General features: G+C 44.8%; 3 protein-coding genes across 6 annotated transcripts in view; 1 reads left to right on the forward strand and 2 right to left on the reverse strand.

The window, feature by feature from the left end:
- Positions 1 to 10,309, reverse strand: part of VMP1 (vacuole membrane protein 1) — a 59,750-nt gene extending 49,441 nt beyond the window's left edge. The window contains exons 1-4 of one of the 3 annotated variants that reach the window (XM_014876453.2): positions 10,220 to 10,309; positions 7,228 to 7,359; positions 3,047 to 3,148; positions 764 to 899 (exon numbers count right to left, since the gene is read on the reverse strand). In XM_014876453.2, coding sequence (XP_014731939.1) covers positions 764 to 899; positions 3,047 to 3,122 — 212 coding nt within the window. In that variant the 5' untranslated portion in view covers positions 3,123 to 3,148; positions 7,228 to 7,359; positions 10,220 to 10,309. Of the gene's footprint in view, positions 1 to 763; positions 900 to 3,046; positions 3,149 to 3,448; positions 3,753 to 7,227; positions 7,360 to 10,219 lie in introns of those variants that run through there. The other 2 variants (XM_014876454.2, XM_014876455.2) reach the window with 2 other exon arrangements.
- PTRH2 (peptidyl-tRNA hydrolase 2) lies at positions 10,303 to 11,875 on the forward strand. The gene is made up of 3 exons (XM_014876457.2): positions 10,303 to 10,362; positions 10,596 to 10,686; positions 11,206 to 11,875. Exon 3 carries the CDS (start codon positions 11,227 to 11,229, stop codon positions 11,746 to 11,748), a length of 522 nt encoding a protein of 173 aa, XP_014731943.2. The 5' UTR covers positions 10,303 to 10,362; positions 10,596 to 10,686; positions 11,206 to 11,226; the 3' UTR covers positions 11,749 to 11,875.
- Positions 11,876 to 13,321: 1,446 nt separating this feature from the next.
- CLTC (clathrin heavy chain) overlaps positions 13,322 to 26,191 on the reverse strand; it is a 29,707-nt gene continuing 16,837 nt past the window's right edge. Inside the window, exons 15-33 of one of the 2 annotated variants that reach the window (XM_088177205.1) lie at positions 24,988 to 25,113; positions 24,286 to 24,428; positions 23,691 to 23,925; positions 23,239 to 23,361; positions 22,995 to 23,140; positions 22,678 to 22,861; positions 22,183 to 22,375; positions 21,612 to 21,769; positions 21,267 to 21,431; positions 21,067 to 21,174; positions 20,791 to 20,958; positions 20,493 to 20,642; positions 20,266 to 20,397; positions 20,002 to 20,112; positions 19,244 to 19,414; positions 18,920 to 19,141; positions 17,840 to 17,860; positions 14,893 to 14,968; positions 13,322 to 14,360 (exon numbers count right to left, since the gene is read on the reverse strand). In XM_088177205.1, coding sequence (XP_088033331.1) covers positions 14,236 to 14,360; positions 14,893 to 14,968; positions 17,840 to 17,860; positions 18,920 to 19,141; positions 19,244 to 19,414; positions 20,002 to 20,112; positions 20,266 to 20,397; positions 20,493 to 20,642; positions 20,791 to 20,958; positions 21,067 to 21,174; positions 21,267 to 21,431; positions 21,612 to 21,769; positions 22,183 to 22,375; positions 22,678 to 22,861; positions 22,995 to 23,140; positions 23,239 to 23,361; positions 23,691 to 23,925; positions 24,286 to 24,428; positions 24,988 to 25,113 — 2,757 coding nt within the window. In that variant the 3' untranslated portion in view covers positions 13,322 to 14,235. The remainder of the gene's footprint in view (positions 14,361 to 14,892; positions 14,969 to 17,839; positions 17,861 to 18,919; positions 19,142 to 19,243; positions 19,415 to 20,001; positions 20,113 to 20,265; positions 20,398 to 20,492; positions 20,643 to 20,790; positions 20,959 to 21,066; positions 21,175 to 21,266; positions 21,432 to 21,611; positions 21,770 to 22,182; positions 22,376 to 22,677; positions 22,862 to 22,994; positions 23,141 to 23,238; positions 23,362 to 23,690; positions 23,926 to 24,285; positions 24,429 to 24,987; positions 25,114 to 26,191) is intronic. The other variant, XM_014876452.2, reaches the window with a different exon arrangement.

Raw genomic sequence — 26,191 nt, forward strand, 5'->3', positions numbered from 1 at the left:
TCTGTAAGCTCAGTCCCAAGCACAACAGAGCCCAGTTACCAACACAAGCACTGCATGGCTGCTGCTCTTGGCATTTTCATTGCAAACTCTGCTCATGTTTTGGCAGCCTAAACCCCCGGGCCTCGTGCCTTAAGAACTGGCTCTGCATTTCAGCACTAGGAGGGAATGGCAGAACTGCTCCTCACAAATTCTCTCACTGGAATAAAAGCTGGTTTTATCCAGTGTGAAAATAACACTCAGGGAAAGTGCTTTAATAAATCATTTCCTGCTGTAAAAAGGCCCACAGAGAAGCAAATGAGCTTCATTTACAGCATCATAAACATCACTGCAAGCTCCACAGAACCCTGATCTCTGCCCTGGCTGAGCTCTTTGAAGATTACTCAGTGATACCAACACCTGCATTAGGTCAGTGCTTAACACTGCAGCCACAACACAATATCCCTTTGCCTTAAGGATCCCTAAACACTGTCCCACTCTTTTAAATTGGAATATTCAACTCTTCAGAAAGGCAGTTTGCCATTTTCTCCCCCAAGCACCTTACTGCATTTATGTAATTTAGGCAGAAGGTCTGAAAGCATGGCTACAAGTGTGGGATGTTCCAGCAGCCACCTTTAAGGGACAAAAATACACATGTTCTCTGGAAAAAAAAAAACAGTTTTCAAGTTGTGAATCATCAGGGAAAGTGAGATGTCAGAATGACCTACTGAATCAGAGCATGGGTTTGCCCAGAACGCTTAGTAGAAGTTAAAGAAATGATCTTTACTTTATGGTCCATTCCTTCAAGTTTATTAGAGTTTCCAGGCAAAAATACTGCAAGGTAACAAGCGGTTTTTTCCACAGTACAATATTCAACCTCTCCTCTCGCTCCCTTCGCTTCCGCTCACTCAGCATCGAGGAATCTGCAAAACAAAAGCAAAAAAATTAAAAGAGTAAAAGCACAGATTGGCAGGATGGGATTTTTTTTGGTTGGTTGGTTTGCTGTTTGTTTGTTTTTTTGGGAGGGGTTTTTTTTCTTCATTTGTTAGGAAGTTAATGTGAGCTCTTGGTCATCTTTTCTCCTGATCCCAGAGCATTTGCTGCCAGTGCCTCAGGAACGAGGTGACATCCAGGGAATGCTGTGGTTTGCTCCCCCCTGGCACCCAGGGAAGCAGAGTGCCCCAGGCCTGGCACCTCCAGCAGGTTTTCTGCAGGGCACTGCCCCAGGAGCTGAAAGCAGCCAGCACCTCCAGTCAAACGTGACCTGAGCACCTGCTGCAGGGACATTTCCCTCGGAAATTCGGAGCTGGTTCTTTTCCAGCAGAGCTATTCCTGCTTGCAGAGGATGGAATTACACGGTGTAACAGGAGAGGAGCCCCTGCCCTCTCAGCCAGGAGCCTCCAGCTTCTCCCAAACCCCTCCCGTGCAAAGGAGCTGCTTTTGGGGCACAGCCCTGCCTGGCACTGAGCTCACAAAAAGGCTTTTCTAACCAAGGTGTTACTTTGTGCTCACAACAAAAATGAATAAAACCTCAAACCCGAGCTGTTTTCTCATAGAATGGCTTGTTCAAAGGTTGTCAAGCTAATGAGCATTAATAATTTTTAAAGTTTTAAAGAAAAGGAATTCTGGAGTAAGATTTTAAAAATAATACCAGTAAACAATGAAAAAATACACTTGTTTCCAAAGAGACACCAAACTTGTTTAAACATCACTTACTACACAGTCACAACACATGTATTCTATTTTGCATTGTAATAATATTAATACATTTTAGATTTTTAAAAAGCTGTTGCATTTAAAATATTAATCTAATCTGATCTCCAGCATATTGTAACCCAAGATGTATTATTTCAGTCTTACTCCAGTAATTGAAACATTTTGCCTTATCAGATGCTGATATTTACATAAAAATTGCAGATCTCATTAGTCACACAGCCCACTTAATTTTGTATTCCTTAGCTAGAAAATCACTTGCTTAAGATGAACTAACAGAAATCCTGGCAAATACTGAAGATTCACATTCCCTCAGAGTTACAGAATGATTTAAGTCTTTAAGTAAAAGGCTTTAATTTGTTCCATACATACAAACATGCAGTTAATCTTTTTCATTTAATATGTGTAATAAAAATGCTTCAACCTTGTTTTTATGACCTTGTTTTTAGTAAAAGGTCGTAAAAGACAATGGTGTAAGACTGCACACAACTTGAGAAATCACTTGATTACAAAACTTAATTAAATATGGAACTGGCACATTCAAAGCTGACAGGAAACAAATAAAGATGATTATAATTTCCATGCTTTACTACACAGCACAGATTATCCAGTGACACAAAAAATCTTCATTAACTGTTTTCAGGTTATTTTTCATGAGTTCTAAACATTAACCCCAGGCTACTTCAGACATACCAGCAGGAAAAACACAGGAGAGGCAGGAGGTGAAGTAGTTAAAACTGTTTTGTTGGTAATTTATCACTGAAACCAATAAATTATAGTGACATTGAATTTCAACAGAACAGCTAGAAACTGGGAGACTAATAACTGGATCTGTCCCAGTGTAAAACAGATTTTTATTACCAAGAACTGACTTTTCAGCGCCAAAGGGTGGGGCTGTACAGCCTGACTTCCACAGCCACACATTTGCCAACAGAGTTTGATTTTTAGGGTTTTTTTTGCTGTTGTTGTAGCCCCTGTTGGTATCCATGTCAGCTTTGTGGGGCTTAATGTATGTGAACCACAGATCAAGAACTTTGGGAGGGGAAAAGAGTGTGAATGGAAATACATGGATCTCTTCCATGGCTTTGAAATCCTAAATCCTTCAGGTTTAGAGCTGACTGAGGTGTCCAAGATGGATTCAGGCAGCAAGGCCCTTTGCATTATGTGGGCATAAAGCCACAGAATCCCAGAATGGTTTGGGTGGGAAGGGGCTTTGAAGCCCAGCTCATTCCAGCCCTGGCATGGGCAGAGGTGCCACTCACCAGGTCAGGTGACTCCAAAATCAATTCCTTTTCAATCCTGTGCTGTTTTACACCCCAAACACAAAGCTGAGAACACAAAGTGATTTTCCACCTACCTGTGAAGTTCCCATTGTGCTGCTCTTTGCTCATTCTTATGCGCCTCTGGTCACAGTCTGTGCCATTCTCTGCCATTTCATAGATCACTCACGTGTGGGGATCTAAGAGCAGGAGAAACCCAAAAAGGACAAGATGTGTTTCTGGTTAGGACACCACAAACACCCAGCAGCTCTCCAAATGTAACTCACACCCATCCTGCATTACACCACTAAACAGGAGAAAGTGATTCAATCCCCGCAGTGACAAAGATTAAAACATTTCCACCTACATAATTCTAAATTTTACACTCAAATGACAAAACTCCCTCACTTGTAACAGCTGAACAAAAGCTCATTAAACAAACTCCTTCCACGACCCAACCCACTGTTTGGGCTCCAGGAGCAGCAGAGCTTCGTACAAACCTCACTTCCATCCTGAGATTGCTGCTTCAGGTGTGCTCCTCCTCCTGGCACTAAAGCTTTGCAGGTTGTTACGGTGTCAAAAACCTCCCTGGCTGACAGATTAGCCCTGAGTGTGCTAACCTAGACCCAGACAGAGCTGCATCTCCTGCTCTGCACAGCCTGCTGCCTCTGAAGCACAAGAGGCAAAGTCTTCACAGGACAAGAGCTTGCTGATGGAAGCTCTGCTGACACTGTCCATGCTCTCTGCTGGTTCAGGCTCTCTCTAGAAAGATCAGCCCTAAAACAAAACCCCAAAAGAACAGATGTGGTTTTCCTTATTCAGGAGAGTAAATAATGCAAGAAATGGGAGCCAGCACAAACCAGAGTGTTGCAAGAACTGCCTTTTTTTTTTTTCTTTAAAAAAAACCAAACCTGAACAGCTGACAATTCTTATGCAATAAAACACAAAGAGAAAAAACAGTCAGACTCCTTGTTTTAAAAACCCTCTCTTGAATCTTAAAACAGTTTCTAGAGTTTTATTTGGAAAAGAGAGTCCTACAAAGCTAAAGAATTTTATTTACATTGTATTTCTCCCTGTAAGCACACTTGATTTACAGGTTTTGATATGTTGCTTTTGTTGGAAAGAAAAGTGATGCAATATTAAAATGACAGGTTATATAAAACTGTCTAGTGAAAGAAATTAAAGTTCTACAGGAAAAATACTTCCCCATTGATTTATGTTAGCCTTAAGAGCCAAGCAGCAACTCAGGTTTGGTAAACAGGAGTGAGATCACCCCTTGGATTCAGACTGCAAGAATTTTGACAAATTTTTAAATTAAACGTTCAAAGATTTCAGATGCTGTATTTGACATTTCCAGGGTCTCACAAGTCAGTTTTAGACAGGTGTTTTTCTAAACAGGTACAAGCATTGTGCATTACTAGCAATACAGATAAAATTGCTAGCTAGAATCTAATTACTAAAGGTTTTAGTTAAAATCCAGTAGTTAAAAGCATTGAGGTCTCAGGAAGGAGCCCTTTCTCCAACACCTCCCCCTGACACAACATGTGCAGAAACAGAAATCTGGTTAAACAAGGCAACAGAAACTCATCTCATGCATGTCACAGCTTCTACTCACTGCAACATGAACCCCAGAATACCCAAACCGCCTAAAAAATGAACAAAACACCTCTGCAAAAGCTGTAAAATGCCAAGGGCTCCGGAGTCAGCCAAGGACAAGAGGCTGAGCTGCTGCAGTGGGAGCTCTACAGCATCACCTGCAACCCAAGGACTGCTCAGACCCCAGGGAAATGTGAACCTCTCCCTCTCCCCAGGTGAGTTTAGAGCAGCCTGACACTCTGGAGCTCCCCCAGTCCTCAGCTGAGGTTAACAGCCCAGTTGCTATGGCAATATCAGGATCAAATGCTCAGCCACCCCTTAATTCCATCAGGACAGGTGGACAGTGGAGTGTTTTGTTTCTGACTGCACTCAGTTGTGCTTCTTTTTATCTATATTTAAATAAGTATTTATGATCATTTACAATGGAGGTTTATATACACACATAGCCATGTACACTCGACATGAATTTGCACACACAGAGCTCAAAATGCAGAGGGCAATATTTAAATTACACACCCACACACAGCAAACCTGATGTTCACAGAAAGCTGCTTAGGAAGCAAAAGCCATCCAGAGCTGTTGAGCACACACAGCAACACTAAAAAAAGTGCTCTGGCTTAGGGAACTTAAGTCACATTTTGTTGACTTAAATATAGCAGAGATTAGAAAAAAAATGCTACAAATTTCAGTGGAAGCTGCACGTTCCTCATTTGGAAATCCATCTTTTTTCACATGTGCAAATCCAGCCTTCAAAATTAGAGTCTCAGTTGGTTTGGTCTCTGCTCTCAGCTTAATTACACTCCAAGGAAGTTCATTTAGTGCAATGCCAACTGCTCTCCATGTTTGATGCTAAAGCCCAGGCTGTGCACAGCATGAATTCCAGTGCAATCCATAAAAGCCCTGCATCTCTGGGGCTCTCAGGTGTGCTGTTCCCAAGGCATGACAGCTTTTTTTTCAGGAGCTCAACTGCCAGAGCCACTTTTACCCTGCCTGCTTGGAAAGGCACTAATCCAGGATTAGCTTTGCATAACACCACCTCAAGTATGTTTGCACTGAAGCAGATAAATAATCCCTTTCCACATTTCTGTAGGACAAATACTTGTCAAGATGGTCTTAAAGTTTAACCATTCTGCAGGAAAGCTTTAAAAATTCTTATTTAAAACCACAGCTGATTTGAAGATGGGATACCTATCACATGGCAGGGCTGAAGGGGCTGCAAACCCTTCCTGGCTCCAGAAAAGAACCTCCCTGGTTTACCCAAGTCTAATTATACTTAAAGCATCTTAGCAGAGGGACTGGAGGATGCACATCCTCAGCTCAGCACCCTTGATCTGCTGTGCTGCTTGATGCCCATCAGAAGCAGAAGTCCTGCACTAATGCCTCCCCACAGGGGTTAATTGGAGTGGGAGTGTGCCCCAAATGGAGTTATCCTTCATTAACTCACTCCATATTCTCAATTCTACACCCAATCCATGAGAGCTCATCACAGGAAATTAAATTCCATCTGCTAAACAGAAATTCACTTCTGACAGATGCTGAGAAAGACACAGAGCCCATCTCTAAAAATAAATTTGCCTACTACATGGAGTACTTAGCAGCAAACATAAAAATAAACTATTTGAAAGAGCGAGGAAAACAACAGTGGGCAGTTTTTGTATCAGGATGGCTTAGATCATTTGTTAGAGCTGTGCTCACACAAGAACTGCTTTGTAGGGCTGAACAAAGAGCTCACAATACACCACTGAGCTTTAGTGCAACCCAAAACATGAAGCATAAAAAGACAATTATTGCTAGTCAAAAATGCAAATTGATCAACAAAAAAGGTTTTGGTGACTGTGACTGGCACTTCACAGCAGAAGTGAGACAAAGCAAAAGAAGCTATCAGAGAATGAGAACACAACAAAATTGGGCACTGCAGTATCTGCTCTCTGCAATCAGAGAAAAGGACAAAAGTCTCTTCTCTGGAGCTCTGGGGAGGCTGTGGAAGCACCCAAGTGTTGGGTGCTCTTATGCAAAAGGAACCCGTTTTGGACAAGGCACTTGGGTGTCTGCACTCTCAGCTGGAGGAGCAGAATGTGGACTCATGTTCTGTACTCAGGATTTTTGGAGGACTCCTTTCCAGGGTGCTGGAACAACAAGGAAGCTGATTTCATCTCTCACTGCTCTCCCAGACAGTTTGAATCACTAATTCTTACCATTCTTACTGAAAGAGCCCTGACTCTCATCTCCATCAGTTCCTGCTCACACAGCTCCCAGAACCAGACTTAGAGTTTGAGGCATTTTGTTGTTCCCCCCAGCCACCTCACCAACACATCATTTCCAGTTATTTCTTGCATTTAAAGCCAAATGTTCCAATCCTGCTGCTTCTTTCTCCTCAACTTTTCTGATATTCCTTCTTCTTCTTCTACACCTCTGTTCTTCAGTTACAATAAGGAGAAAAAAGGATTAAAATCCAGCCTTTCCAGGTGGGTGAAGAATTGCACTAATCTAGACAGTGCTGCACATCTGTGAGAGGAGGTTTTTTTTTTCCCAGTTATCACATGCTCTTCAGAAAGAATAAGTTAACAATTCCCTGGCAAAGGAACAGCTTGGAGAGCACTTTCCCTCGAAAGCCAAAGACTGCCTGGCACAGAACACATTCAGGTGAAGGATGGGATCAGTTTGGAAGTGAAACATTACATACCCCTTCCAGCTCCTCACAGTTATTCCCTCTCCACCACTTCTCCAGGATCTGAAGGTGGTGGAAGAGCCCAACCAGGTCCTCAGCTCTGCAGCACTCGAGCCCAAAGCAATTCCTCTTGCAAAGCTGCTGCCCCTACAGAGCAAGAGAACACTGTTCATGTGACACTGCAGTGACACAGCCCCTCGCTTGGAGGTTAATGACTTTCCTGAAGATGACAGAAAACTGAAAAAGTAACTGCTCGATTTTTTTTTCCCAGTTCTTCAGCACTCCTGGGAAGCTTTCAATTAAAATAAATGAGGCCACATCTGAAAGATGTTCCAAATCTCCACAGATTTTGTTATAATGGGTTATTTTGATATGAGTGCATTTATTCCCATACTAAAAATGTTTTCCTAACTAAAATAGTTCAATTCCTCAAAGGAGAAGTAATTCAGTTAAAGACCACAGGTTTCCATTTTGTGGGTTATGCCTCTGTACACCAGACCTATTTTCCAATTCCTACCCAAATAAATCATCTTAGAATTCACAGTTAAAATTCCTATTTTTTTCCAAAAAGACTTTGGGATGCCTTTTAGGAAAGACTGTTGTAACATGAGCTTCAGGGATGCCATGCAATTTCTTCTGAGTTAACTGAAAGTCCTGTCCCTGCCATTAAAGCCACATATATTAAACTGATTTTTTGGTGTATTTTTTTCCTGGTGAAACATGAATTTTGATAACATCCAGCAGTAGAATCAGGGGCTGTAATAAAGCAGTAGAGATGCTGTACAATAAATAGATGAAAAGGTGAGACCCAGGGATAAGAGGATATGCAGAGGAGGCACAGCACAGATGAAAAGGGATGAACACAAGGACCTGACCAAGCCCAGAGTGGCAGAAAGCTCCTGAGATAACAAATTCTGCTTTTCACAGGAACAGTCTCTAAGTGGAGCCAAATCAGATTTCACACTTGGCCATCCAGTGAGGACACACTGCCCAGACAAGGTTCACAGAGGCCAATTCTGAGCTTGGGAGAAAGAAAAATATTCTTTTAATAAGCTTGAAATACCCTGAACAACTGCCTGCCTCACTAATAACATCTCCTGGCCCCCTCTGGTCCAAGCAGCACCAAAACCAGCGAGGTTTGGTGTTTTTGGTGCTGTCCCATGACTGTTTGAAGCTGGTACGAAAAGCTCAGTGTTGCAACACCTTCAAGGCTGTGCCCTTCGTCCTCAGGGAGCAGCAAAGTCCACCCAGCTCACACTCGTCCACAAGGAACAGAAGTTAAAGTTCCAACCTGCAGATAACTCTGCCTCCCATCACAATACATCAGGAATTATAAGGATGGTTTTTGGTTTTAAACCCACAGTTTTTTAAGAAATAAAATCTCCAAGCATGGCACAGATCACCCTAAAGAGAGCTTTTCACCAGACACAGAGGCAGTTATGACATTCAGAACACCAAGACAACAACTTAGAAAAAAAACTTTAAGGTGGAAAGAGCGCAGTTGTTCCTTCCTCATTGCTACCACCCACTTGAAAGCTACCAAGTCTCCTCCTACCCTTCCTCACAGCAATTACAAACCCTTGGTCTCAGCAGCTCAGCAGGACAAGAAACAAAGCTCAGGCTAATAAGAGAGCTCACCTCCCATTGCACAACTGGAAACTGGCTTTTGAAACTCTCATCTGAAAACAGGGGATGAAGCCATCGTTACAACTGTCACTTATCCCACAAGGAATAAAGGAAAGTCTATTCCATGCTGCAGAAATAATGGATTGGAAGAAGCAGGACTGACATAACACAGACTGTTTCAATGGGAAAATTAATACATTAAGAAGAGCTGATGTATAAGGTGTGTCATAAGGTGTTACAAAGCACGAGAACCCTCCATCAAACTGAGGTGAAACAACTTCTAAAAGAGCAGAATTCCTAACAGCAAAACAGCACCAAAATCCACTGCCCAAACACAACCCTGAAAGAATAACACCACACTTCCTCCACCTCAACCCACATTGTCACCATTAACTAAACCAGGATAGCCACTTGTTGGTAAGCACAGAGCAGAGAAAACAAGGGCAGGAGAAAACCCTGAAGAAATGCCATAGGTGCAGTTGAAAGGGGATAACCTGGATCCACAGCACTTTACAGATAAATAGCTGCTACCAAACACACTTATCACCCCTTCCCTCAGGTCACCTACATGACCTGCCAAGCGTCTGAGAGGCAAAACCGGAATAAAACGGGAACCTTGCTGCTTTATCATCTCCCGTAAACACCACATGACATTGGCAAAAGAAATAAAAGCCAGAATAAAAGGTAATTAACCCCAGCCAGCAGAAATATTCCCGTGGATTTGGGCCTCACAGCCACAAACCCCAGGCAGTCCATGGGTATGCAGGGAGCACCCAGCCGGGAAAGCACAGCACATTTCCAGTGGAAAAGCAGACAAAGGCCACGGCTATGTGGCTCTCCGCAGGGAAAAGGACGGATTTCTCCCTGTGTCATCAGGCACCGTCCCTTGGGCCGCAGCAGGGCCGGTCTATCCCACCCTTCCCGGGGCTTTGGAAGAGCAGAGCCGCTCTCCAGCGGGGTGAGATGGCAGCGGCTCCTTTCTCGCCCTCAAGGCCGGCGAGCAGCAGCCTCACCTCCCACCCTGCTCCTCCACAGCGTTCCCGGCCACCCCCCGGCTCCCACACGGCTCCCTCAGCACCGGGAGTCCCCTCCTGCCGCCGTCACCTCAGAGCCGGAGGAGCCGTGAGGGGAGCGGGGCAGCGCTGAGGGGGAGATGGGCAGCGCTGAGGGGACATGGGCGACACTGAGGGGGAGACGGGCAGCGCTGAGGGGGCGATGGGCAGTGCTGAGGGGAGCGGGGCAGCGCTGAGGGAAAACGGGCAACGCTGAGGGGAGATGGGCAGCACTGAGGGGAGCCGAGCAGCGCTGAGGGGTCCCGCTGAGGGGCCGCTAACGAGACCCCCGCCCGCCAGGAGAGCCCCGAGCACGGCCCCGCACTCACCACGCTCCAGCAGCTCCGCTGGGCCCGGCACAACGCGGAACTGGGCCCGGCACAACACGCCCCGTCCCGCCCCGGGCTCCGTCACTTCCCGAGCGCCGCGGCTCCGTCACCTCCGGGCGGGCACGGCCGGGCGGGAGAGGCAGGTGAGAAATGAGGGGGATGCTCCTTCATGGCCCCCTCATGCCCACCCCGAGGGCCGCGGGGTCCCGCACGCTTCGCTCCCCTCTCGGTCTTTGCCCTCCGTGTTCGCTCGGGCTCCAGCGCGGCCGGGGCCGAGGGCCCGCGGTGGAGCTGGAGGCGGCCCCGCTCCTCGGCTGAATTTGGGGGTATTGGCTTGAAACCTCTCGTATTTCAATGTTTCTCTCCTCGTTTCTAGGTGTAATTTTGACATGAGGAAAAGCTGAGAGAATTGGGCGTGTTCAGCCTGGAGAGGAGAAGCTCCGGGGGTGGCCTAATTGTGGCCTTCGGTACGTGAAGGGAACATACAGGAGAGGTGGGGCAAGACTATTTACTACAGAGGCCTGGGGTGACAGGACAAGGGGGAATGGGTTCACATTGACAGAGGAGGATTGGATTGGATATTAGGAAAAATGTTTTCTCTGTGAGGGCGGTGAAGCCCTGGCACAGGGTGCCCAGAAAAGCTGTGGCTGCCCCATCCCTGGAAGTGTCCAAGGCCAGGCTGGACAGAGCTTGGATAAATCTGTGATAGTTGAAGGTATTCTGCCCATGGCAGAGAGTGGGACAGGTGAACTTTAAGGCCCTTTCCAACACAAACCATTCTGTGATTCTATGATAATTTGCCATTTTATCTTAGCTCTGCTTGCTGAGTCAAAGCAGTCAGAAAGCCTTGTCTGGAGAACTGTTCCTTTGTGTTTCTAACAAACGTTTTGTCTTCAAATAACCAAGTGGAAACCAGATGAGAGCACACGAAATGCTCTCAGAAGCTGAGAAACGCTCAAGTAAATTCTGCCTTTCCCCTCTTTCAGAGGCAGTCTCCAAAATCCACCATGACTGTTTTCTTTGAGTCCGACTTCCTGAAAGTCATCATCGGAGTGGCATGCGGCGTGTGCCTGGGCTGGGGCATGCGGGGGAGGCTCCGCAGGAAGCCTGGGGCTGGAACAATGCCAGAGCCTCCCAACAGCCTGGGGGGCGAGGCCGACATCATGGGAGAGTCTGGGGAGCTCAAGCTGGTGCTGATCGTCCGCAACGACCTGAAGATGGGCAAGGGCAAAGTAGCAGCGCAGTGCTCCCACGCTGCTGTCTCTGCCTACAAGCAGGTTCACAAAAGGGATCCCGAGCTCCTGAAGCAGTGGGAATATTGTGGACAACCTAAAGTGGTCCTGAAAGCTCCGGATGAAGAGACTCTGGTGCAGCTCCTGGCTGAGGCGAAGCGCCTGGGGCTGACTGTGAGCTTGATACAGGATGCTGGGCGTACTCAGATAGCTCCAGGCTCCAGGACAGTCCTTGGGATCGGACCAGGACCAGCTGATGTCATAGATAAAGTTTCTGGTCACCTTAAACTCTTCTAAACTGGTACCAAAAAGACCTGGATGTGTTCATGTATGTCAGTACTGAAGGGATAAAAATGCAAGTTGGGTTTTTTTTCCGTATTTTCCCTCACGGTTAATAAAATCAGCAAGTTTTGTAAGATTTAAATTTGTAAATCGTGAGTCTCTCTAGCTTGTGTTCCAAAAGGGGGAAAGAAAATTCCAGGCTGAGGGCAGTTGAGGAAAGCAGAGTTGGCACAAGAAGGAACCCAGGAAATTTCCAACTTGTGCAGTTGGTTGAGGATTTTGCACATTGGTTGGTAGTGTAAGTTTGCTCTTCATGCCTGTTTTTTGTAGTAAATACATTGTTTAATTCAGAAAGGCTCAGCTGCTGAAGCAGTTAAGAACTGGAGCTGTGGGTAACTTCCTGCCCAAACTGCTTCAACAACTTGTAATTGCTACCAGGCTGACCAGTTCAACTGGATTTGCAGCCCAGTGAACAGTTGTGGGGAGCAGCTGTAAGCTGAGCTTCCCTCTGGAAGGGTTCGTGCAGCTCCTACACGTGCAAAAATGTGCAGTTAAACCAAGTGTGGGGAGTTACCCTCCATATAAACAACTGGGCACTCAGGGACAGACTTAAATCCTGGTTATCCTGGGATTAACAGGCACTCCTGGGTTGAAGGAAGCACCCTGTTATAGATATTACTGCAGTTCAGAGCACCTTGGGGGTTCCAGAAAATTCTACTTGTACACTTCGTGAGAGTTGTGCTTTTAAGCATTTTTGCCAACCTCTCAGCCACGTGTTCCAGCTGAGAGTTGTGCAGAGTTTGTAGGAGAGAGAACAGGATTGATCTCCATCTCCAGCCATCCACACAGGGAATGGCAGAGGGGCTGGGATGCCAATAAACACACAGGATGGAAATGTTTTTATACTGCACCTCATAATCCTGTTGAGAGGCTCACTGCAGACCTGTGCTCCACCCCTGCTGACCACAGAGAGCCTGGGGCAGGTGAGGCCTTGCCAGCCCCTATTCCATGGAAGTGCTGCAGTGCCCCAGGATCACAGCACAACTGTGGAGTTCACAGGAGGAAGAGGGATCTGCATCCTAACGCCCAGTGTGGCTCCTGGTTAAGAGACAGGAGCTTCTAGAGCTGTTGGACATGTGCCCCTTGCTGTCAGACTCGTTACACTCAAATATGACAGTATTCATAGAGAAACATTTAAGTCAATTTTATTTGAAGCTAAATATGTTTAAGGCAATTTACATACCTAGAACATGATCTCAATTGAACTGGCACACCCTACTACAATCCTAATGTATCATCTGGTCGAATATGCTGGAGTTGACCACAGTGCAGCCAACTGGTGAAAAGTGCTATATTTTCTTCTCTCTGGCATAATCTTTCTCTAGAAAAAGCATTACATATTTTCCTGTATTGTTCCCTCAGTGCAAGACCCCGCTACTGGTCCCCGTTGCTGCTCTGCTGCTGGCCCCTCAGACCCCTGGCTGCACACACCTGCACTGCCCCACACGACCAGCACTGGAATACTTGGTTTGAGTCCACAGGTCCTTTTTTTGAAGACAGTAAAGTGAAGCTACCACTATGCAGCATGTCCACAGTCCAGTAATTTATTTTTAAATTGCGTAATTTCAAATTGCACAAACAAAACTGAACAGCAATATGCTTGAATTCTCTCTTCTGTACACTCAAAACAGTGATCTAAAACACCACAATATCCAACATACACAAACCTCAGGGCAGGGTTAGTAAATACACAGATTGGAATCATGGTGCTCTGTTCCTGAATGGAATGTCCCACAAAAGCACAGGATACAGCACAACATAAGGTCATCTGTTACATATGGAGTGAGCAAAAAGACACTAGCATTTTTCTATATGCATAACTGGAAAAACCTGCATAGGTTAAGGGAAAAAAAAGAAAACAAAACAAAACCCAAAACTTTTACTCATTTTAAGTCAGGCAAGGTTGTCTGTACGCATTTTAAATTCTTTTAGAGCTATGCAATCCAACCCAGGGAGGATATGCTGATTAGTGTTGTCTCTTGTCAGCAGTCTTGCAAGGTCAAATACAAGTATCTTGGCTTTAGCTTTCTCCAAATATACAGTGAGATTTAAATGCATTTAGAATAGACAGTACATACCGTAAGCTGCTCACATACAATGAACTTAAGATTCAATATTAGAGTGTAACACTATAGAGTGCAGATCAGAATCTTCACAATAGACTTAATGGTAATAAGCAGTCCTGCAAAAGCCCACTTGAACAAAGTCGTTTAAACTATTCCCCTTCTCAAAGTAAAAGTCTAAATGACATGGAATGTGAAAAAAAGATTTAACAGAAGTGATTCAAATCGTTTGCGCTAGAAAAAACAGTCCTTCATGAAATAAAGGTTACAAGAACACGAGGCAGAACTCTTTGCTTTTCCCTGTTATGAGTTAAAGCGGGGAGGGACGGTGGAGTTTCAGTAAGAAAAGTTGCTGCTCCAGGCTGACTTGTGCTGCATCTCACATGCTGTAGCCGAAGCCGGGCTGTGGCTGCCCGTACGGAGGGGCCGTGTAGCCGTAGCCGAAAGGTGCCTGTGGAGGAACTGCCACGCTGGGTCCTGCTGTCAGCATCAGCTGGGGCTGGCCTGCAACACACAACGGGCATCTTACTCCTCCTCAACTGGGAAATCACTCAGCAAAATGCCTGAAATTCAGGACGTCTTGCTGTGTTTCACCACTAAATCCCTGCTGACCTGGACCGGGCTTTTTCAGGGCCAGAGCGGGTGTTTTCCCATAAAATCTCAGGACACAACACATGGCTAAAAATACTCAAGTATATGAAGAAACTCTTACTAGAATACCCCGAATATAAAGAAAATACCCAGTATAAAGTAGGTATAAATATTCTTTAGATATAAAGCATATTGCACTTGCTGGAAGTCAGGAATAGCACAGCTCCTGTAGACCTTTCCTTAAGGAGCCAGGACAATTTAAATTCTGCAGTCCACAGCCCACCTCAGCAGCCAGACTGGCACTTATCTAGCATTTTGGAACACATTCCTTAAGATTTCATTTCCCATTTCCCAGGATTTCCTCAGGAAAAAAAAAAACAAGATTAGGGAAGGCTTGTTTTAAAAGCGAAATATGTAATTGATAACACACAAACTAAAGCATTACCATAAACAATAGGTTGTGTTTCTGTAGCTTGCTCCTCTTCCTTTCTCAAAGATTCTGATGCATCCAGTTTATCCACCTGGAATTGAGACCAACAATTAAAGAAATCTCCTCCAAAACAGGTACTTATTCGTGGCAGAGAAGTGGAAAAGCCTTAGTGGTATGTCAACACCCATCAAGAAAAGGAGACCATTTACAAGTTAAGATCAATTCAAGTAGCAATGTTGGTACTGGTGCAGTCAAGATTGTCTGTTTCCTGAAAAAAACCCTCATGGAGGGATTTTCAACTGCTTTGAAAGCTCACTCCAGGCTGAAGCTTTGTACAAAAGGTTCTGTACTGGACTGGAGCTGGACAGTCTTTGGACACAGATTTGAGCTCAGTCTCAATTGGAGACCTCTGGCATTGGAGCCATTGCCGAGATAATGCCCAGACCTGGAGAAGTTTCCCTGGAGGTGACATTGAGGCAAAGTAATCTGGTTTGTATTTGGATAGAGCAGACTGCAATAGCATCCGACATGTCACTTGAGCCTCAAGATTTCACTTTCCAAACCCATTCACTCATGCAATTTAAGTTCAAATGCAGAGAATGCATGTGTATAAGACTTGCTTTTTCCACTCCAGAACTGTGTGGCAGTCAGCCTAAACCCACAGATACTCCAATTCTTCCAGCTTTACACACAGTAACAGACAAGCCTGGCCAGCTTCACTGCTGCACTGCGAGTGCAATGGTGCTGTTTGCCCACCCCTACAGAAAGGCAAGAGAAGGAACTTCTTCTGTAGTGAAATACTGCTCATTTCTAAGACAGATCCTAGGGTACTCAGCATTTCTACAGTCTAAGGCAGGCCCTGAAACTAAAACCACAAAATGAGGTATTGGTATTTTACCTGAGAGATAAGATTTAGAACAAAGTCAGAGATAATCATGCCAATTACTTTTGAAAGACAGTAATACAACTCACAAAATTAACATTTCATTTCATTCGTGTCCTTAATAAAGGAGTTTGAAGGTTTCCTGCACTTACACAGGGTCAGTGTTATTTATTCAGCTACAACATTCCCATGTGAGTTTTGGGTTTAATTGTGCTACATGAGCAAATATCAGTTGGCAGCTCCAAGAGCTGTGAGCTCCTCCTTTCAGCTGTGAGTTACAACGTGTGTTCCATAAACCTGTTCCTTTGTAACCTCAAGCTGAGGCACAACTCCAGGGAGTGGCAGAAGTCCTGAGCTCGAGTTCCCTCAGTGGCTGGGCTTCCATGGCCAGCCTGGTGCTTGCCTCCCACAGTCTGGCTTGCTGCTGCCAAAGTGCACGGGATCACATCCAATGCTCCAAGACTCATTTCCACACACTGTGCTGGGAACTGCACTGTTTTTAACTCAGAACAGCAACACACTGAACACAGAAGCACAAGTTTAGAGATGCAAACCCAAGGAGAATGTGCTGAGTTTGCTACTAAGCAGGGGCATTTGGCTTACTCACACTTGGAAAGCCTCCAGCCCAGAACATTCAATGCATTTTGGACCCAGTTTTGATGCCTCCCTTCAGAGCTCAACAAATATTGACAAGAACAAGCTCAAGTTTGAAGCCAGCCCGAAGGATGGTTCTTACACCACTTGCTTGAGCATCACCAGCTTCAGGGCCCTACACACTTGGAGCAAGATTGACTGAAAGGCTTTTCCACAGGGACTGCAATAAGCTGCAGAGGAAAAGTAACATGCATTCAATGTTATCGTGTTATGTGTGCATGAAAAAGAGGCAAAAGTACTGAAGCACGAGTGAGGTCTGAAGATGACTGCCATACAGGCTCCCCCCAAAAAACCACACGCAGCCCACAGCAATGCCTTGGAGCTTCAGGAGTAGTGGGATGTAATTGCAATGACTGCTACACATGCGTCGTTTATGCAAACACTGCAGTTCAATTTCCTTTTTTCACACACACGCTCTCCTACTTTCCTTACTAGCTGCTGAAGGACCTTACACTACGTGTCTTAGGTTAGCCTTGAGTTCCAGTGGTGTCTTTACAACCAGCAGGTTTTTTTTTTTTGCATTTAGTCCATCTTCAAAGCTGTCATTTTGGTTTTGCCCTCTGCTGAACCACATTAATGGAAAACTCCTGCTAGGCCTGACCCCCGGGCTAAGGAGGATCACGGTGGCATTTGTAGGGAAGCAGATGGACAGAAAACCTTGGATTGCCCTTCTGAAGGTCAAAGTTACACAGCAAAAGGCAAGCCCTGGAGTAGCCTCAGAAGAGCAATAAGCATTACCATTTTTATATATTTTTTTAATGAGGTAGCAAGAGAAGTTTAGTGAAGCTGAAGAGCTTGGAAGGCAGTCTTTTTTTGGACAACTACTAGGAATTTGCTACAGGGAGGAGAACCACAGACTTGGTGTAACAGCTGAAGTTTTAAGTTGCTACATGAACTAGAGCACTGTGTGGATTAGATCAGCACCATGAGAACTGACACCTGAGTGAGGAAGAGTCCCTCTGGAAGCAGCCAGTATCTACTCTGCCTACAGACAGCACGCATTAGTCATGGTCCAGAGATCAGGAACTGGATCACAGCCCTTCAACCAGCAAATGCCAGACTGATTTAGGGATTCACAGACTTATTTCTCGTTGTAGGAGGTTCTTCCAGTCAGATTGGCTGTCAAATAATAGCACTTGTGTAAGTATTTGTGTGTTGTTTCAATACCAGGCTGACTGTGATCCAACTGATCACCTGTATGCCCTTCCTGAGGATCTATTAGCTTATTAGTAGCAAATGAATCTACTTTTCTCCTACAGCACTAGCTAGTGAGAGTTAAACAATTTGCAAATGCTTTAGTGATATTTTGTTTGGGGAAAAAGCAGTAGCAGCAGTGTAGTAAACATAGGAAAGAAAAAAACTCATGCAGAATCCTTAGACTTAGTCCTCCAGACTTAAAGATGGAAAACAAGAATCAACTTTCACCTTTTCCTTTATTGCATCAACCTGCAAAGGAATTCAGAAGGTGCAGCTTAGAAAAATCAAATTCCATATTTAGCATATAAAAAGGTAGAAACAAAAGCGTCAGGGAAGAAATAATTAAGGTACAGGCGAGTAAAAACAAAGGTACACCAGAAGTATCTGCTTTAGAAAGGCAGCTCTGCTTCTTGCTGGCTCTTACTTCATTAGCTACACCCTAATCCTTTACCAGATCAGGAATTTTTATCTTTAAGAATCTACTACTCCCACCAAAGGCACGGTGTTAGCTTGGTGCAGGCATCTCTGACAAACAGTTGTATTGCTCAGCCAGCTCCCCACCTCCCCCAGCACAGCATTTCAGGCTGGCTACAGAACTACAGGGTAGTCCTGCCTTTAGAAGGAACAGCCAGGCAAATTTCTGGACAAACAGGCACCTCAGTCTTCACTGACTGCACGAAAGTAAAAGCTCAACTCAAGCTTGGAAAAGTCTTAATCATTAAGGATTTTACACCATTTCACTGGAAGATACTCCCAAAAGCTTCAGCTGGGAAAATCTTTCTAGTGACAGTTGGATTTAACTCAAGTCTGTTCAAGTCTGTCAGAGCATTACCAAGGAGTTCACCCATCCTGAGTCACTTCACAGAAGATTTGAGTTATAATTAGTGCCATTAAGTGTCAGAGCCACATTTTAGAGTTAAATGCATAGCAGAGTAAGTTATCTCCAGGTCTAGCTATAAAGCTGTTTTAGTACACAGTCTAGAATATAGTTAAAGCTTGATCCCAGCTGGGATTCCTGACTGACACAACACAGGAAATGCCTGGAGCCTGGAACTACTTTAGACACTGCCCAGGGTCAGGCAAATACTACTGATGTAGGTTCTGTAATTGGTAGAGGGTGGAGCCTGCAAGTGTTTCAGCCTCTTAGAGGGCGAAGTCTCTCCCCAGATGGACTGAAAAGTAAGTGTGGACATGGACAGACAGACATTGGACAAAGCCCAAATCAATGTTAGTAGCAAGCAGACAGTCTCAAGGCATTCACCACAGTGACTAACAGGCTCTGGGTGTAGGAGAGGCACCTGCTCTTACCTTGGTCAAGTATTCCTTCATGACCTGAATGAAGTATGGCATGGCAAAGTCCATAATGTTGTGCCTCCACGCTGTTTCCAAGACAACATCCGGCCTTAGGAGATCGTAGCAGGTGAAGAGACAAGCACCAAAGCATTCCCTCTTGTTCTCCTGCAAGAACCACTGCAGCAGCTCTTCTGCCAGCTCAGTATCTTTGGATTCAGAGGCGTACTGCATGGCATCCTGCAAGGGGACAGACACAACAACCCACAATGTGCTGTTCACTAAGCTCCCCTTAGGGCCAGCAAGGCAAAGCTGCTGCAGCTGCCCTGGCTGCTGTCTCACCTTGTACAGCCTGTCCTTCTTGCACAGCTCCACACTCTGCTTCCAGCGGTTGTTGCCTTTGAAGAGATAAGCGGCGATTCTCCGGAATTCTATTAACTCGTGTTTCTCCAAACGTTGGGCAAGAGAAATGTTGTCAAAGTTGTCATAAGCATCTATAGAAGTCCTAAGAGCCTGAGTGAAGCAGGAAAAAAAAAAAAGTCACACCTCAGATGTACAACTGCACCCACAAAATGCAAACGTTTTCCATTAGTTCTGTATTCCTGCTTGCAGGAGGATAAAGTATTCCAGCCAGATCTGCAGAGATTTGCTGTTTTATTTGAGAAGCTGCTATTTGACACACAGGGAGTTTAGAGTGTTTTTCAGAATGGTTAAGAGTCTCTGAATATCAGGCAGCTGTTCTCTGAAAACAGGAGAACAGCCAGACATCACAACTGTTTGCCTCTTCTGTGAATCCTTTTCGTAGCACCCACTGTTTGCATGCCTTAAATAAAAGCTGTCACACTCATAACAAAGTAGCCACTCTATCCCCAATAGGAATGGTACCAAATGCTTTCAGAAAGCCACTAACACTTTTCCATTTAATCCTTGGATCCTCACCACTAATTCAGTTTGAAGCGCTGGAAAACATCATTTCAGGACTTAATAGCAAGCAGGTAAAAACTACTGAAAATGAGAAAGAAAACTCTGTTTCTACACATTAAACAAAGGCTGAGAATATGAGGTAAATCCAGAATTAAGTGCTTCAAGACAAGACATACCTGGTAATCTTCTTCAATAATGAAGAGGTTGTTGAGGGACTCATTGACTGATTTGTTGTTGTGATTTTGAACAGAGCGCAGGTAAGGCTTAACCAGGGGCAGCTGTTTAACCTTCAAGGAATCACAGACACATTTAAGTCAGTTTTTGTGGAAGTCTCTTAGCATCTTCCCTGGCAGGCAGGGGAGTAGCTAAGCACTTTAGAATGGTACCACAGCTCAATGCTTTCCCAGCTGTTGCTTTGAGCTGGATAGCAGGAAAATTACCTTTGTGAAGAAAGTGACAGCACGAGTGTGGTCAAGCCGAGGGGACAACACCATCAGCAGATCATTGAGCAACAGGGGCTTAAATTCCAAATAGAATTGAACTGCCTTGTAGTACAGCTCCACATTGGCCACCTAGAGAGGAGTAGAGATTCATGTTCAGAGCAGGAGTTTGATTGTGGGGAAATCCAAATGAAAAACAGACATAACTTTCACTAGGAAAGCAATACCTTAGTGATGATATCTTTGAACTGGCCTTCTTTCCAAGCATCTGTTGGGTGATTCATCATTGTGATTATGGCATTATCATATTCTTCATACTTATCATACAGGAACACCAGTTCTGCCCAGAGATGGGCTTGTTCTGCAGCTCTCAGAACCTAAGCAAAAGGTAGAATTAGCAATATTTGTTAACTGGAATTTCCATCAGTGCCATTAATAATCTCAGGAGCTGCTCGTGCAAAAGCCAGGGTACAGACAGCCCAAAAAGATGTGTCTTCAGCTAAATTTTAAGCCTCAGACATTCACCTTGGGAATGTTGACTCTGGACCAGAACAGCTCCAAGTGCTCCCTCATCTTCTGTGGCTTGAACTTGGAGTAGAGAATTGCCAGCTCTGTGAACATTCCCATGTGTGCTCGCTCCAGTCCAAGTGCTGCTTCCAACATAGTGATCAGCTCTTCAAAGTAGCCACGATCCTTAGAGACACAGACAGAGACATTTCACATCAGGAACCATCCAGAATCCAGATTTTGACAGGGTTGCCATGACAGAACGGACTGTACAACGGGAGTCATCTTAATTACCTGGTAATAGTTGATTAGCTCTTCCAGCTCATCTGCATGCACTACAATATGGAGCCCACACAGCTGAGCCAGGCGGAATTCTTTTCCATCCACACAAGCAAAGCAGACCTGGAATTGAGAGTTGTGTTACTGCTTATAATCAAAGCTTCTGAACAGGCCCCAGCTTTGAAATCCCCTGAGCTCAGAGCCAGTGAATTCACCTCTTTCCACGTGCGAGTGCTGTTGGCTTTCCGAGCACCATCCACGGCCGCCTGGTACTCGCCCAGGTGCACCAAGGTCGAGGCCAAACGGCCGAAGTTGGACACGTTGTTGTACAACAGCTTGGCTGCTTCATACATCTTCTCATCATAGCAGCGATCACCAACCTGGGGCACAGCACAGCCAGGTTATTCCTGCACATTTTCAGCCAGTGGATTACATTAAATGTGTGTCATTCAAGCTCTTGTCAAAATGGATTTAAAGGCCAAGATCTATGTGTATACCCAAAGAGACAGAATTCCCAACACCCCTCTGTGAGTCAGCAAAACAAAGCCAGTCTGTCTCACCTGCTGGATGTGTGCATTGTTGGGGCCATTGATGAACTCCTCTAGCTCTGCCAGGCGGTTTGTTTTAGCAAGAGCAAAGATTAATTCTGTTTCCACGTACGACTCCCGAGCCTTCTTGCGTGCCATCTGCAGATACTTCACCAGTTCTTCCCAGTTTCCTATGGAAAGGAGTTCAGAATGTTTATTTCCTACCATTGGGGACACTTGTGCTTAACTTAAACAATCAGCTGAACCTAATTCTGATATATTTCTACAGCTATTCCCCAACAATCAACAACCTTCACACCGCTCATAAGCAAATCATCTTAGAATGGGCCTAACTAAAATCTTATTTAACTTCATACCAAGACTCTGAAAGAAGTCTCCACCTAGCTAAAGGAAATTATAGACCACTGATTACCTACAGATGGAATACACTACCTTTTCCCATTCTTATTTAGGGCAGTCCTTGAAGGGCCAGATTCCTCTACTTGCATCAAGATACAGTCTGGCAGAACTGCAGTTTGAGCAGACCAGGCAAAAGAGCTGAGCAACATCAACAGCCAAGATGTAAATAAAACTTAAATCATACCACTGGCATTAGCAGCTTGAACAACTTCCATGTATGAGGAAGGATCATCTGCTTTAATGTAGGAGTCAATGGCTTCCTTTACCATCCCCTTCTGGAGCTGTGCTTTGGCCAGCTGGCTCCACACTGCAGGCTCATTGCAGCGCTCGGCGAACTCGTACGCGCGGTCCAGGTTCCCAATGTGCTCTATCAACACCTGGGAAAAGGATAACCAGGATCAGCCATTCTCATAAAGGGCACTTTTACAACACACTAAGCTGTGGTTTATGTAAGCTCCTCAGTGCATCCACAGCTTTTAAAAGAGGGAGTAACTCCATACAAGCCACACAGCGTGAGTGATTTTAAGCTTACAAAGTTTCAATGAACAACTTTTGTTCTGCTTTGTAAGACTGAGCAGCTTTGGGCACTTTGCTAATTGGGGTTAAGCACTGAAGTCACCAGCAAAGTCCTTGTGTGGGGATGCACAGGGAGTTTTTACAACCTGAGAATTGAAGATACCTGTACAGCTGATGTGTTGACATCAAACTTCCTGAAGATAGCGAATGCCTCCTCAAAAAGCTCATTGCTGATGGCAATGTTGGCTATATCAGGGGCATCATAGTTATCCAGGCGGTTGATGTACTCCATGACACGGGTGCGGTCAGCCTTGATAGCTGTAAGGATCAGAAGGTTCTGCAGATTCCTGAAGAGGGAAAGAAATAGCACTTATCAAATAATGATCAGGAAACTCATCCTCCCCTCTGCAGAAGGTATTGCTGCTTCACATTATAGCAATAACTCCAAGTTTCCTGAGATTTAGTTTTCATTTCACATACCTGTGCTCACTGAACACTGAATTATCCAGAACTATTTTCTCCAGCAGTTCAATGAGCTCATTGGGAAGATCTGCAGTCATGAAGGCCTTCACAGTGACAGAGACTTCCTCGGGGTCCTGGGTCTCTGACAGAGCAGTCTGGACAACCTGCAGGCAGACAAGGCATGGACAAATGACATTGTCCATGTCAGGTTCTGCAAATCCAGTGAGGACAGGCAAGGCTGTGAATGTCCTGCCAGCTGTACCTGGTCAATCAGGGGTCTTCTGTAGGGGTTGCTTTCCAGTAGCACACTGGCCCAGAGCTCGGGGTCCTTACGACGAACTAAGTAGCGCGAGAGACTCTTGAAGAGGGAGTTCTCATTGCACACCTGCATAAAGGCACAGCTTGCTCAGAGGGAAGGCACAGCTATGGAGCCTACAGACAACTGTACTGTAACTCTGAACTGAGGGGCAGACTAGAAACCTCAGCCTTTGGTACTTCATTACCCTCCCGTTTTAGGATGGGCAGGAGAGTTTCCCATTTCTCATGAAGCTGCAGAGGGAGGTTAAACAGTCACCTCCTCTCCCGTGTTAGCAGCATGCACTTCCCAGCTTAATACATTTTAGGAAATACATGCTTTTGTTGTAAAGCTTCCTATGTACCCCTTGACACTGAAGTTAGAACTCAACCACAAGGCAGCTGCTTGGGCATACATACATTAATCAGCTCCAGATCACACTGTCCACGCTCGTAAGCCACACAGGCCAGGTGAGGGTCCCTCTTCTCACAGTACTTGCCAACAACACGGCTGTCATAGTAGGGATTCTCACGCAGGAATCTCTCTGGGTTGTTGTTGCTGTCAATGTATATCTTGGCCAGTGCATTGTGAGTGGCAGGCTCCTCACAGCCCTCGTGAATTCTTGCTTCCAGCCAGGGCAGAAGCAGCTTCAGCCTAGAAGGAAGTGATTTTCACGTTAGGAGGTTGAGTAAATAAATATCCAATTGCATAATTTCTACACTCTGGAAGCCAGTCTTGGTGTAGGATACAGTCAGGAACTAAACCAGAGTTACAGTGCTCTGTTCTAACCCACATTGTGATTCATTATTATAATGGTGTAAGTTTCTGACACTATGAAGAAAACACACCAAAGTTATCTGGAGAGATCCCCCCATCAGAATCAGAGCTGGTTTTTACCCAGTGGCAGCTTCTGCTCGTGTCAGTACCAGCTTCAGCTGTGTGCCATGCACTGATGGATGAGCAGCAAACACTGCCAGACTGGGAACTGGTGAGAGACTTGCAGAAGTTTAGTACCTGTTTCTTTTCTCAACCTCTGCAACGAGTTCATCAGTTGAAAATTGACCTCTCACTACAAGGATGAGGTTCTTGATCACATCTTCAGAGCAATCCACATCAAGCAGCCCCCCAATAACAACTGGCAGACGGCTTGGATTCACCTACAGAGGAGCATTTAAAAAGTTTAAAGGGTGTTGTCAGGGAGCAAGGCAGGCAATACTTATCCCACAGAACTCCACATGAAAGTCACTTGTTAAGATTGACTCCATCTTCCTGCCTTTACTCCCAGCCTCTTGAGGTTCTGAACAAGCTTAAAAGTCAATTCTTCAGTCAACAGGTGTTCCCATCCCAGCCCAGTGGCTCATTCAGTTCCCTGAGCAATCCACCTTGTCCCTCCAGGAAGTTAAAAGGAAAACTTCCCCTCCTCTCCCCTCCAAAACGTTGAGGCTTAAAATCACCCCAACAACTCTTAAGTTATTCTACCAAGTCTTCCTCCTTCAAGTGGCACATGAATGGGAGTTACAGCTTAACTTGACTGAAGAATGAGATCTGACTCACATCAGGACTAATTTGCTGGAGGCCACTAATAATCACTTAAATGTCAGTCTCAGGTATAAAGCTATACTATTTGCAAAATACTCAAACATGATGCCTGTAGTTGTAAATAATACTGTAAAGATTGATCAGCTCACTGAAGCCAAGGGACAAGCTGTCACCTACCTTCTGTACATAAATCTCAATATATTTTTGGAGATTATTTCTATACAAATAGAGCACCAAGTCGTGGACAAAGTCAAAGCGGTCGCACACAATGATGAGAGGCAGCTGGTCAGTGAGTTTAGCTTCCTAGAAAGAGAAGAGCTTTAGTAATTTGGTTTTGCTCTTGGAGTTCAGCAGACAAATAATACAGTCACTTAAACTGTCAAAGCAGCTGAATTTGGAAAGCCAAAACTCAACAGTCAACCAAATAATGACAGCTTGTTGTTCAGCTCATTGTTTGCAATATGTAGCAAGTGGGAGCACTCACACCCACTGCAGGGCGTGAGGAGCAAGAAGCTTTTTGGAGTTTAACCCTGCTCCTTTGCATGGCAGACTCTACAGAGTTTTACAACACAATACAACTATTACAAGCCTAGGCTATAGAGAATATTTTTAGTCGCCACTGATGTTTGGTGTGCAGGATTAGCACTCTGGGATTTCAAAAGAAATTTAACCAAGACTAGATTGAGTTGTGGTTCATAATGTAAAACTGATATACAGAATTGACTTTGAGTGCCATGTGCCTTGTGATACCCCCTAACCATGGATTTAGAGAACAGTAACAATTAAGCTCTATAGCAGTACTACTTAAATTGCTTACCAGATTAATTATCTAAAAGCATTCCAACTTTCAGCATAAGGTTACAATGGTTACAGTACAGAAGCTTAGTCTATGTGGCAGACAGTATTCCGGATGCATATTTCAGATCACTTATTCCAACATGCACATCCCAGAATATAATCCTACATATAAATTACACTTAAGGACTTTACACAGGGAGGCCTGTACTGGGAGATTTACCTGGTACATGTCCTGCACATTCCAGACATGGAACAGCACAAAAGACAATAACTTTCATCAGGAATTTGACAGCTTGATAACATATCTTAGGTGGCTTGATCAAATTACATACCTTACACCTCGGTGACACCAGGTTAGTTTTAGAGAATTCTCTGGGGAAGAGTTTTGCCATCTTCAGATATGATCAGCAAAATCTAAGACTATGCTATGTAACCAACAAACATGAAGGCAGGAAATGTTCCCAGATAAAGTTTTCCCCTCCCACACGGTTCCTCGGGTATTTCTCAGAGTGTTGTGCTTGTCAATAAGCTCAGAACTAGAACTACAGAATCTGAACTTTGAGCACACCACCTTTTCCTACTC

The sequence above is a fragment of the Sturnus vulgaris genome, chromosome 21, assembly GCF_052056855.1.
Source record: "Sturnus vulgaris isolate bStuVul1 chromosome 21, bStuVul1.hap1, whole genome shotgun sequence".
In the NCBI taxonomy this organism is placed as follows: Eukaryota; Metazoa; Chordata; class Aves; order Passeriformes; family Sturnidae; genus Sturnus; species Sturnus vulgaris.